This window comes from Cyprinus carpio, chromosome B23 (genome assembly GCF_018340385.1).
Source record: "Cyprinus carpio isolate SPL01 chromosome B23, ASM1834038v1, whole genome shotgun sequence".
NCBI lineage: Eukaryota > Metazoa > Chordata > Actinopteri > Cypriniformes > Cyprinidae > Cyprinus > Cyprinus carpio.
In genome coordinates, this window is record NC_056619.1 from 15,755,856 (window position 1) to 15,768,728 (window position 12,873).

At 35.8% G+C, this 12,873-nt stretch overlaps 1 protein-coding gene across 2 annotated transcripts in view; it reads right to left on the reverse strand.

The window, feature by feature from the left end:
* The window catches only part of LOC109071622 (low-density lipoprotein receptor-related protein 1-like), a 119,774-nt gene that overhangs the window by 51,052 nt on the left and 55,849 nt on the right, over positions 1–12,873 (reverse strand). For both annotated transcript variants that reach the window (XM_042751412.1, XM_042751411.1), the window contains exons 7-16: positions 5,243–5,405; positions 4,156–4,378; positions 2,843–3,032; positions 2,541–2,684; positions 2,189–2,425; positions 1,715–1,895; positions 1,263–1,485; positions 629–818; positions 266–394; positions 3–143 (exon numbers count right to left, since the gene is read on the reverse strand). In XM_042751412.1, coding sequence (XP_042607346.1) covers positions 3–143; positions 266–394; positions 629–818; positions 1,263–1,485; positions 1,715–1,895; positions 2,189–2,425; positions 2,541–2,684; positions 2,843–3,032; positions 4,156–4,378; positions 5,243–5,405 — 1,821 coding nt within the window. The remainder of the gene's footprint in view (positions 1–2; positions 144–265; positions 395–628; positions 819–1,262; positions 1,486–1,714; positions 1,896–2,188; positions 2,426–2,540; positions 2,685–2,842; positions 3,033–4,155; positions 4,379–5,242; positions 5,406–12,873) is intronic.

Below are 12,873 nucleotides of genomic sequence, written 5' to 3' on the forward strand. Positions count from 1 at the left end.
AAGGAACAACTCGGGGGCCTCATCGCTGTTGTCCAGACAGTCATTGTCCCCGTCACACTTCCAGCGGTCTTGAATACAGCGATTATTCTTACAGGCAAATTCTCCAGGCTGGCACTGAGGAGGAGGCACGTAGGAAGGGTTTGCTGTTGAGAAAAAAAAAATAAAAATGTAAAACTCAAAATCCAAAAGGGGCCATTTTAAAATCCTCTAAGGTTATTGACAATAACATTTACACTTCAGGCCATTTAAAGCACAGAATACCCACCTTTACAGGTCTTGTTGTCAGTATCTAGTATCTGGTCGTCGGCACAGGCGCAGGAGCGTCCAGTGGGCGTCAGCAGACACAGACTGCTGCAGCCACCATTATTGGCACGGCACACGTTGGAGCCTGTGACTGCACACAACAAAAATATCCTTAGCAGATCCCAATATAACACACAATAAAACCACTGAAACTCTGATCTCATTAGTTTGTTAGCACTAACACTGTATAAACAATGTGGCGGTTGAGACATGTTAACATACAAAACAACACAATTAAGTCTTTGTCTGATCTGTCAGCTCATGCTTTACATATGACTCATATATGACTAATTTCCAAAAAGAAATGCTCAGGGTTTTTTGGTACTTTGCTGTTGTTGTGCATCATAGGTGCGAATCTCATAGATTGGTGGTCGTTCACTGCGTAGCAAAGTGGCCTTTTTGGTGTTCTGGTCCAGTTTGTAGATTCCTCCACTGCGGTACTCATTCCAGAACAGGAAGTTCTTATAGTGACACAGGCCAAAGGGATGGTTCAGCTCCTGTCCTTCATATACCGTCTGGATGAACAGAAAAGTGGTTTTTAATACAAATTCAAGTTGGAATGTCAAAATTATGATGTCAGTTGTCAGTAAAATGCAATAAAATATAGCACAAACATAAAATAACATTTCAAAACTTTTATAGAAAAAGTTATAATTACTGTATGCAGTACATGCACAGTTAGTGAAAATAAAAAAACATTAAATACAATTAGAAAATAAAAATATGTGAAATTAAAACGTATTATGTTCTCTATAATAATTGTATATTGAATAAACAACATTTTTAATTCATAGATAATAATGAGAAATTTGAATGATATTTTGACCAGTAAACTAGGAAATGTCCCTGGTTTTCATTTACGAAATTTGGTCATCATAGCATAATGACATATTAAGTATCTCTAGTTAAGATACAAACTTGAGCTTTCTTGTTTGCACTAAACACTTGAGTTTCCTCACCCTGCGTTCTGTGGTGTTGAGAAGCACCATCTCGATGCGGTCGTAGTACGCATCCACCCAGTACAAGATGCCCTGCTGGGTGTCCAGGCTGAGGCCATTGGGCCAGAGCACAGTTTTAGAAGTAAGCAGGATACCAGCATTTGAACCGTCCATCCAGGCCTTCTTTATACTGCCCCGATTGGTCTCTTTAGGCTCCTCCTCCCAGTCACTCCAGTACATCATTCTACAAACAGCACAGATTTATGCATTCATTCAAAACTGTAGATTCAAGTAAACAACTCTAGTGCAGCTCTAACCGGTTTATCCATATATACATGGTCACTAAAATCTATTCTGAATTATCAGTCTATTGTGACTTAAAATATATAAAATCACTAATATTTCCTAACATTATAGTCGATAGTTTGCCAGTTTCTTAAAATTTTGCAATCAGGCAAAAATACTGGATTTACCCATGAGAAGGGTCTACTACAATGGCTCTAGGATGGGTCATCTTTCCCTCGATAAGCGTTTTGCGGGTCTGAGAGGCTTTCTCCAGTTTGGCCACACTGATGGTCTTTTTGGGCCCATCATCGGTCCAGTACAGGTTTTGCCCCATCCAGTCCACAGCAATACCTTCTACTGTGTGAATACCTGTGGAATAGACAGACAAAATGAATGGGATGAAGAAGAATGAGAGAGAGATATAGGAGTTTTATTATATACAATTATTTGTATTATATATGTATTAGTTACATAGGAGTTTAATTATATTTCTATCCTTTTTCGTACAGCAGGCATTTTTACAGGACAATTTTTGGTGGTTGCCACCAGGTATTAATTAGCACCTAAGAGCTTAACAATTTTTTTTCAGGAGCTGTCCATCTAATTCATCCACCTTCAATGCCACTCCAACAAAAACCATCCCAGCATCATTCTGCACTCACCATCCTTCACTATGATGTCTCTCTCAGTGCCATCAATCTTCTGGCGGCCGATGATGTAGCTGGTGGCATCAGCGAAATAGATGAATTCGGTCTCAGCGTGGAAGTCCAGGGCTCTTGGGTTATTCAGGTTCTCAATGGGGATGATGTGCTCGTCATACACCCTGGCATGCATGTCCATACCACGGATGACACCGGGCCGGCCTTTACCGTACACCAGGAAGAGCTCGTGCTCTGGTTCTGAGGGAGAAAAAAACGTGAAATATTATATGCAAGAAAACCCTATAATGTGGAATGCTGTTGTGTAACACTGTTTGAAACTGGTTTGAGCAGGCTGGATTGAGATTTTACTCACTCTTGCAGGACTTTCCGTCACTGCCCAGGCTAAAACCAGAACGGCAGCGGCAGGTTCGGCTCTTGTGACTGTTACCCAGCAGGCAGATATCGGAGCAGCCGCCTGGCTTCCCAAACTGATCCGGAGCACATGCGTGACTGCGGACTGTAAGGACAAACACAAAAGCCTAATTTTAACATAAGGGACCAGTGGGGACACCACAATGAATAGTACTGAGTCACTCTGCCTTACAATTAAAATGCTTGAGCACTTGCTGAACTTTACATTTAGAAACATTTTAAAACTAAATCCCACAGTCGTACCTGCAGGTTGACGTCTCTGGTGGTAAACGTGAAGGGCGCCACCCTTATCTACGCGGGTCACCACCTGGAAGTCAGAACTGTTGAATCGGTTGACTCTGATCACACTGGTTTTGGGTTGCATGTTGGCGTTGTCAGAGTTGGTGGCATACAGATAGTTTTCAAACACTGTTAGACCATAGAGATGTTCAATCTGCAAAAACAAAGAAAGCATAAGAATAGAGCCACTGTGAATAAAGTATGTGACAGAGTATACACTGTTTGCTATCTGATGCACTGTGTTAAATGATAGATCAACATATTGGCCAGAATGATCACATATACAAGTGGTTCTCAACCTCTTTGACTCAAAGGCCTCAGTTTGTCCACATCAAGGATCCGTGTTTTACTCGATTTCAATTACCTATTTACTCAATTTACATGCCTTTTACAGTTCTAAACTTCACACTAATGAGACTTCCTCATATTTCCCAGTTTTCAAATACTGTGAGATTCCAGTCCCTCCAAAAAAAAAAAAAATTGAAATTAAAATAAGAAAAATTATAAAATAGTTATTTAAAACACTATATCCAGTTTTTAATTATTGCTTTAGATAAGAACTGGTTTAATTATATATTTCCAGTTTTTAATTATTGCTTTAGATAAGAACTGTAAAATGGATTCAGGGTTGAAACCAGCACAATTTAATAAAATATGTTTAAGAGAGACTGGACTCTGGCATGATCCCAGCAATAATTGAAAATACAGATGTGACTTTTAAGGTCCCCTTGGAAGTTTGTTGGTTGAGAACCAATGACACATACTATTTTCTGTAAATAAATAAATAAAAACAGAGAAACAAAAACATTAAAAATCAATAATTTTAAATGCTAAAAATTAATTTATAAATAAATAATAACATATAAAAATAAATATTAAAAATCAATCATATTTATTATTAATCCCTATGCAAAAGTATTGCAACATCAGATATTAATTTCCAGTAGGACTATGTTAACATCTACAGTGCAAGTTTGAACAATCCAGTGTTTATTTTTGCAATACGCTGAATGCAAACTAAAGGACTGAATGTTTTAAGAAAAAAAAAAAAAGAGTGACACTGTTGACTTTGCACTGCTGCAGCAGGTTTTAGATGAGCTAATTCTGATCTTTCAGTCCTGCTGATCATGTGATGTTCTCAGTTCCAGAAATTCGCGAGTGATGACGTCAATGCAAGTGACATCCTGAGATCAAGTTCATGGCTCAAAACAAACAAATCTCTAACAGCATGTACGTGTTTGGCATCCACAAATGTGCATGTGACACTTCACACGTACCAGCAATCCCTGAATGATGGTGTGCCGGTTCTTGCCTTCGTAGTCCACCACCTCAATGTAATCCAGGTAAGCGTCAGCCCAGTACACCAGCTTGCTGACCAGGTCCAGAGTGATGCCGTGAGGGAAGACAATTTTACTGTCTACCAGTTTGGTGCGGTTCTGGCCGTCCATATCACAGCGCTCTACCTTCGGGATTTGGCCGTAGTCTGTGAAGAACACTTTCTTGAAAAGGAGAAAAGAAGAAGAACTTTATGATATACAACAATTAACTGCAAAAGTAATTATGCATGAATTGTATCATTTTCACACTTGATGAACTTTCTTTTTTAGTATTTTTAGGATTTTGTTTTTTGTTTTGTGTTATTTTTTTAATTTATAAAGTTTCTTGTTTTGAATTTTTTTTTTTTTTTTGTGTGTTTATTTTTTTATTTATTCTAGATTATTCTATTTAGATTCATCCTGTCCAGACTCAGTTATTTAATAATATTTAACCCTTAAAATCATATATATAACAATAAATAGTTATAAATAAATATAACAAATACTACCCAGACTTATAATTACTTTACAATTAAATAATATTTAATTTTTATGCTTTCTTTGCAGTAATATGATTGAGATTTTTTTCCACATCATAGTATTAAAGGTTTAGGGCATAAATGTGCTTGATTTGCTATGTTAATAATGTTTCAAAATAAAAAATATTTTTTTAATATAATTTAAAAATTGTAATAAAAAAAAATACATAAAACTATAAATAACTTTTTTCTTTATTTTACATTTTTTATTATATTTATTTTAGTACGAGTTGAACAAGCTATGGGAAATTCACCCAAATTAATTTTATCTTAAAATTACTGCAAGTTGAAGAAGTGAATATGCTATCATTATGGGGGGAAAAAAGAAATCATGGACACTTGTAGGAACTGATGCTGTGGTACGATGCAAAATCATGACATGACTTGAAGTCAGTCACAAAAAGGCATGGTTGAGATACATCTGCAGAGAACTAAAAGTGGCATGAGGGACATTGTTGGATATTATTTGTCCAGACAAGAATTATGGAATAATGGTCTTGGGTTCTCACCCCATGGCTGGGTCCAGTGCGATTCCTTTAGGGTTATAGAGCTCCAGGTCCAGCAGGATGACACAGGTTGCGCCATCTTTACTGCACACAAAAATGCGGTCGTCCACATCATCCACAAAGTAGAAGTTTCCTGTTAGCCAGTCAATAGCCATCTGCTCCACATCTGAGTTTGTGAGAGAGAAGCAAGACAGGAAGAGAGTGAGGAGGAATACAGGAGGGGGAGATGATTTCAGAGTTTGCTTTATTTTTAGTCAGTCATAACTGCAGCTTCTGTCTGACTCAGCAGGAAGATGCTGCACCTCAAAACTTGGGAGGACTGGAAAAGAGGAATCTGAAAACAAGAGCTACAAAAAGGCTATAAGAGCTACAATGTGATTGTATCTGTCAGTGTACATAAACATAGCCCCATTATCAGGCTACTATCAAAGGAGAACCAAGAAAACAAGACAATAGTTAGACACATCAACACTGAAAAACTAACCACACTGCTGTCATTAATGTGCTTTGAAATCTCACTGGTACAAGATTCTGCTATTCATAGCTTAGCTTTAACAGTGTTTAAAAAAAAAAGTTTCTGAAGGAAGTATCTTATGCAGCACCCTTTGATTTCTGCGTGGCGGAAAACACGGATGGAAATGCAGAATCCAGTCATAAAAATAGAATTTATTGTATAACGTGAAATGTCATGGAATTTGACAAATTAGGGAAGAGTAAATCAAAAGTAGGTCAGTAGATTTAAATCAAAACACGATATGGACTAGTGTCTGTGCATATTAAGCCTTAAAAATACTATTTAAATATAAATCATGCATGTTCTGCACATCTCTGTGTGAATGAATTACTGCACATACTAAAGCATGCCTAACACTCGCGCCTCAATATATGAGTACATGAGGACACAAAGTAATCACTAGAACTGCTCTGAGAGTCACTTCATGAGCATTTTACCATTTCTTTTGAGAAAAACTATCGTCATAAAGGTCTTCACCGCAACCAGTCAAAATAAAAATTTGGTTTAACTTGACGAAACTGTGACAGAAATATATTAATTAATGGAATGTACTACTGCTAACAATAAAATTATTATTAAAACAGTTTTTAAAGGAAAATTTACAAGAGAAATTATTTACCAAAATTTATTTAACTGGAAAACGTAAATTAAAATTATTGTTTTTATGGTTTTTTAAGTTAAATTTAATAGTTTATTAAAATTATTTTTTTAGAGATGCTTTTGATTATTACAATTTAATTAAACCATTAAAATGGAACCCAGAATAGAGATAGAGAAAACAGAATTTGAGAATAAAAAAAATAATTATTTTTTTTAAAAATTGCTGTTAAATTGTGTACGTTTCATTATTTATTATTAATTAAACAGGCGTTTGATTCTTTTTCTTTTTTTAACCATTAAAACAGCCTAGAAAAATTTTAAAGGGGAAAAAAAATCCAGAAAAATTAAAATGGAAAGAACGGAATTTGGAAAATAATAAAACATATTTTGGGAGATAGAAATGGAATGGAAAAATATAACAGATTTCATAGAGCCCAACTTATAATTCCCAAGGTTGCACTTATTTGATCTAAAACACAGTAAAACATTATTATTGTGAAAAATTATAACAATGTAAAGTACCTCTTTTCTATTTCATATATTTTTAAATGTTATTTGTTTCCTGTGATGGCAAAGCTGAATTTTCAGCATGATCGTTCAAAAATTCTAATTCTAATATTTTAATATGCTGATTTGATATATTTAATGTCACTTTTGATCAATTTCATGCATCCTTGCTGAATAGAGGTACTGTATTTCTTGAAAATGATTTGATATATTTAATGTCACTTTTGATCAATTTCATGCATCCTTGATTTATTGAGGTATTTTATTTCTTTTACAAATTTTTAAACTTTTAAATATTCATAAAGTGCCCCGCACAAAAAAACTCCAGCAGAAGAAATTTATCTAAATCAAATCAATTGTTAATCCATTCTGACATAAAATGTCAAACTGAATTAAATACAAGTTACATAAGAACTACTGATTTACGCAGAAACTCATTCTGCTTGTGTTTTATGAATATGGCCCAATTGGTTTTATGCATGTCTCTGCATATGTACCTGTATGCATTTGTGTGTGTGCGTATCAGCCCAACTCTGACTCACAGTCACAAGATGATTATTCTACTCAGAGAGTGTTTTTTTCCCACTTTTATGCATCAATACAAATAAAAAGACAGCAAGCAAAAAACCTACCAGCAGAAACTCTACAAACATTACAGTAAAAAACCTCAACCGTCTTCACACGTTCTCCATTACCACACCTTTTCCCTGCACAGGGAGGCTAGACTTGGCCATACAGATATCCTCAATTCTGGGAAAAGAGTTTGAAATGGTAATTCAGTGAATACTAAGTTTCCCTTTCTCTTATATAACAATAAGACTCTTTCTGTGCGGGCCATGCAGAGCTCCAGCTGTGCAGGCTGGTCCGCGGTGCCTCCTATGATGCTTGGTGTTGCAACAGCTGCCACCATACTCCCTGTTACTGATTTGGGGGAGGGTTTCCGCAGACATCCACTAATGACCCGCAGACACAGGAATATATCCTCGTTGTGCAACCCAGTGCAGTGAGCTTGTGCAAAACAGACACAAACTGTTCTCACATATTTCTACAAAGTCCGGTAAACAGAAGCCCTGCCGGGAAATGCAAAACTACCTCCAGGCCACATTAACCCCTTCCCCTCCGTGTCCAAAACAAACATCCACAGTACATGTTGCGCAAAATTGTAAAAGACATGTTATTCCAGAGGGCATTTCATCCTGACATTCTCATCCTGTACAAATCTGCTAAACTGAACAGAGTTACTCATCTTTCTTCACTCACTCACACATATATTTAAAAATGGTCAGTGGAAGTCCTATATATGAGCCAATATATGGCGGTAAATCGAAAATTCTGATTTAGCAAATATTATGTCAAATAAATATATTTTTAACTGCAGAATGTATTATTTACTTATTAATTATAATATATGATATACAACGGCTTTTTCAGCCATCAGCCACCCTGCTATTGATATTGGCCGAAAAAAAAAAAAAAAACAAAAAAAAACATTGGTCAACCAATAATAATATACCAAATGAATTTCGATAACGTAGAGAGCAAACAAATGAATGGACATGCAGAGGGAAAACACACAATAACAAATGTATCTACAAAGAAATGTACTGATGCACGGACAAGCAAACAGATGTACAAATGTACAAATTAAACTAACATTTGCTACACAAACAATAAATGACCGAATCAAACAAACAACTAAAGCATAAACTAAAAAACTTGCATTTAGAAAACTTTCAAGCTACAAATACATTTAGAAATGTACAAGCTAAACAAACATGTATAGCAATGACTGACAAACAAACAAGTGGATGGGAAAAAAAATATGTACAAACAAACAAACACAGACACACACACACACACACTCAGTTAAACTTTGTATGACAAGCAATGACTGAACACTGTGACACTATAAGCATCATTTTGTGCTTCCATCAATCCTTAAAAGCTTTTCTAGAAAGTATTTTAGCGAGAAAAAAAATGTATGCAATTTCTAAAGTGCTGCAAATCTCAGTGAAAGCAAGCGAAAACACCAGAAATATATACAGGAAGACACATCGGCAGCAGCAGACTCTAGAGCTCAGATACATCTGGACTAGATGTGGGCCATTCTTAAAACTGCAGGACAGCTATTACACAACCAGCAGCAAGGACGTCCTGAGCCAGTGAAGAGTCGTGACACCCTCAAGCATGACTAAGAGAGAATCGAAATGCACTACCCAAGTTCATCAGCCACAGTGGGGACGCCCACTCACCCACTGCCCCTCCTCACACACTGATGATGAGTTTGTGTGTGCATCCTGCTCTGTTTTCAGGCTTTTTACGGGGGAGAGCGGTCACAGGGCACATCTGGAGTGCTCATCTGCCTGGCATGAAACAGTTATAAATCACTCCCCCTGAGAGAAACTGGGCCATATAAGTCAATGCAGCACCATTACCGCACAGCACCCCCAGCATCACATAAACCGAATATCTGCAGCATATAGGCTCATTAAAAAGACTCATCCATCTACTGTCCTTCCATTCCTCCAAAACGGCCACACAGAGTCATTAGGGATGTGGCTGTAATAACAGTTGTCCTATACACACTGAAGAGCAGAGGCTGTTGATTTATAGGTCCAGTTAGAGGGGGATCAGAACTTTGATAACATATAATTATCTCAGCCCTGGTGGCGTAGGGCCTCTGGACAAGGTGTAATTGAACAAGGATGCTCTGATTTATGACCTCTTTGAGGAAGTTTTGCGGCAGGTTTTGTAAAAGGCCTGGGAAGCTACATAATTGGTGGCGTGGTTGTGCTAGCAGCATTAGGCCTGCAGTGAAGCAGAACAGAAGAGATCTGCTGTCTTTGAGAACATCAAAGATCAATGTCAAAAGACAGTGACAAAGCATTCTGAGAGTTAATGTCTCTTTAATGGGGCTGTTTTGAACCTTGCTACTGTACCTTTAAGACTCCTGTATGCAAATGACCATGTTAAGCATCCTTTTTCTGAATTTATATGATTGCTTTGTGTAAGAAAAATACATTAAATCCCCTCCAGTGAGCTTCCGCAACTGGATCACTGAATCAATGAGTCAGTGAACAAATCATTCAGACTAGTTTTGCCAAACAGATCAACCAATTCATCCAAGACTCAAAAGAACAATTAATTCATGAAATGGGCATAGGTAACGATTGGTAACAGTTCAATCAAGAAAAAAATATTATAATATATGATTTAGGTACGCAGCATTGCACGGCCAAGATAACCAAATATCAACGCGATTGCAATGTGACACTGACTTTATACCATAGTAGTTCAATAAGCAAGATGTTAAAATTAAGTGACTTACATTTTATTTTTGCTCAGTTTTGCAGACGAAAATGGTTCCAATCAAAGCCACAGCAGAACTGCTGTATATCTCCGAGCGACACAGCAGTGTTTCGTTACTGAATGAATCCACGCTTTTGAATTAATCAAGTCAATTATTCAGAAATCCATTCATAAATGACAGTCACTTGCTTCGTTTCTGAATGAATCTGCCGTTTGAACGAATCGGTTGAATGAATGTCTAAATGACATCACAGTTATTTGCCACCACCTACTGGTGGTATGGTTTCATATTTAAAAGTATCATTGCATTTTTCCTAACATTTCTGATTTGTACATTTAAAAAATATTTAAAACATTAATTTTATAAAATTATTTTAGCATTTGAAATTTTTTCTGTTTATAGAGAATATCTGTAACTTAGTCCAGATTGGGGAATTGTAATGTTTAATATATTTTTATTGCATATATTTTTATTGCATTGAAAAAAATATATAGATTTTTGTTTGTATATACTGTCAATTATAGTTCTTAGAAAGAAAATTGGAATCGGCAAAAATCGGTATTGGCAGGTCACACTAAAAAAATCGGAATCGGCCAGAAAGACTTAGTCATTAGGACACATTCTTTTGTGCTCTGGGGGACAGCTGAAGCTTGGGCTGGATGGGAGATGGAGCCAGAGTCCAGGCTGCTAGATTACTCAAACGGACCTGATCAGTTCCCTTATCACAATACAGTCCAGAAATTTCCCAACTATACCAAGAGAAGACATGTAAGTAAGGTCTCTGAGTCACTGTGACGCTCCAACTGTAGCCCAGTACCTGTAACACAGTTCTGCAAGTCAAACTCCAAAATTATCAGCATAAGAGATTGTGACTCATTGTTTCCTCTTGTCTGTCTTTCATGAAGCTGGGTCTGAAATCAGAGAGACAGCAATGCACGGGGTCCTGACTTCCTGTAAAACTATTCTGAGACACTGAAGCTCAGTTCTAAAACTAAGTTTCCTTACCGTCTATATAGGCAGATGAATTATGAGGTTCCTTTACTGTTAATAATAATAAATAATCATAATAATCAGACAAATTCATAATACACTGACTATTATTGTTATTATTATTAAATAAGTAATAATAATTGTAATTTTTAATATTTGTCTTTTTTTAAATATTTTACTTTGAAATATATGTAATTAACATTTACCTATGTTAAGTTGCTAAAAAAATAACAAATATATAATAAATATTCAGTTAGTTAAACTATTCAGTATTAAGATTATTATTATCATTATTTAATTATAATATAATAATATAATAAATAAATATTAATAACAACAATAAGTAAAATTGGCAAGTTGGCTGAAGATGGTTTTTTAATATTAATAATAATATTGATAGTTGTTGAATAATAGTTGTTTTTATTTAGATAATATTTAAAATATGTATACATTTTAATTAGTTTTTATTAACATTCCAATTTCTTTAATACAAACTTATTTACATCTTGCTATAATACTAATATTAAATATCATCATAACTATTATTATCAACTATTAATACGTTATGATCATAACTACATTATCTAACTACATCATCATCATGAAACCTCATAAGTGAGCCATTTGGATCAGTGCACTGCACGTAAATTTACATGCCACAGTTTAATTTGTGACACTGTGAGCTACATCAGTCCTAAAGAGTAAACAGGGTGTGATTATTTCTAGAAACAATAAACTACTGTGCGCTAACTCGCCGTCCCACCCTGCACACCCTTCCTGTGAAACTGCTTCCTTGGTGTGCTGGAGAATAGCTTACCCTGGCACTCCGACATCTCTCTCACACACACACACACACCACACACACACACACACACAAAGAGAAGAAAGTGTTGCATCTCAGGCCTCTGTCTCTCTGTACCCATTATCCCTCCGTGCTGGAAAACACAACCACACTTGGCAGCGTCTTCATCAGAGAGCAGCCAATATTTAGTCTGAGCTGGCTTTCAAGACACATCGATCACAGGAAACGTCCACCACTTATCAACAACATGCACATCAGCACAATATTTAGTATCCTGTGAATCATTAGGGTCAATGTCTAAAGGATATAGTTTTGTACAAACGAAACAGATGTGACATTAAATCTGAAATAATGTGCTCCATCTAGAACTTTTATAAATAACATTTCTGCTAATTTCATTTAAAACAAACAAAAAAATATATTATGCATTCAATCAGCTTATTTTATGGATGTGCAATGAATGTCTAGTTTCATGTTCACCTGATTTCAGCAAAACATGTACTTTTATTGTTCCATTCCGTTGAACATGACTGAGAAGGTATTTAATTTCTTTAGTCTTAAAAAAAAAAGCATATAAAGCATGAAATGTGACAACATCTAAAGATATCCACTTGCATGTGTACAGCTGTAATGGCAGTGACTCCGTTTCGCGTGGTGCCTAACAACGCCCTTCGGCTGTGATTTATACAGCACAGCACAATTGCACAGCACAATTGCTGACATATATATATATATACATATATATATATATATATATATATATATATATATATATATATATATGGATATGGTCTTTTTATAAAATACATTTTATACATATTATACATTTAACTAAAGGATCCTGCAAGCACTTTAATTCCCAGCACCCCCACCCTTTACTCGTACTGATATATATATATGGATATGGTCTT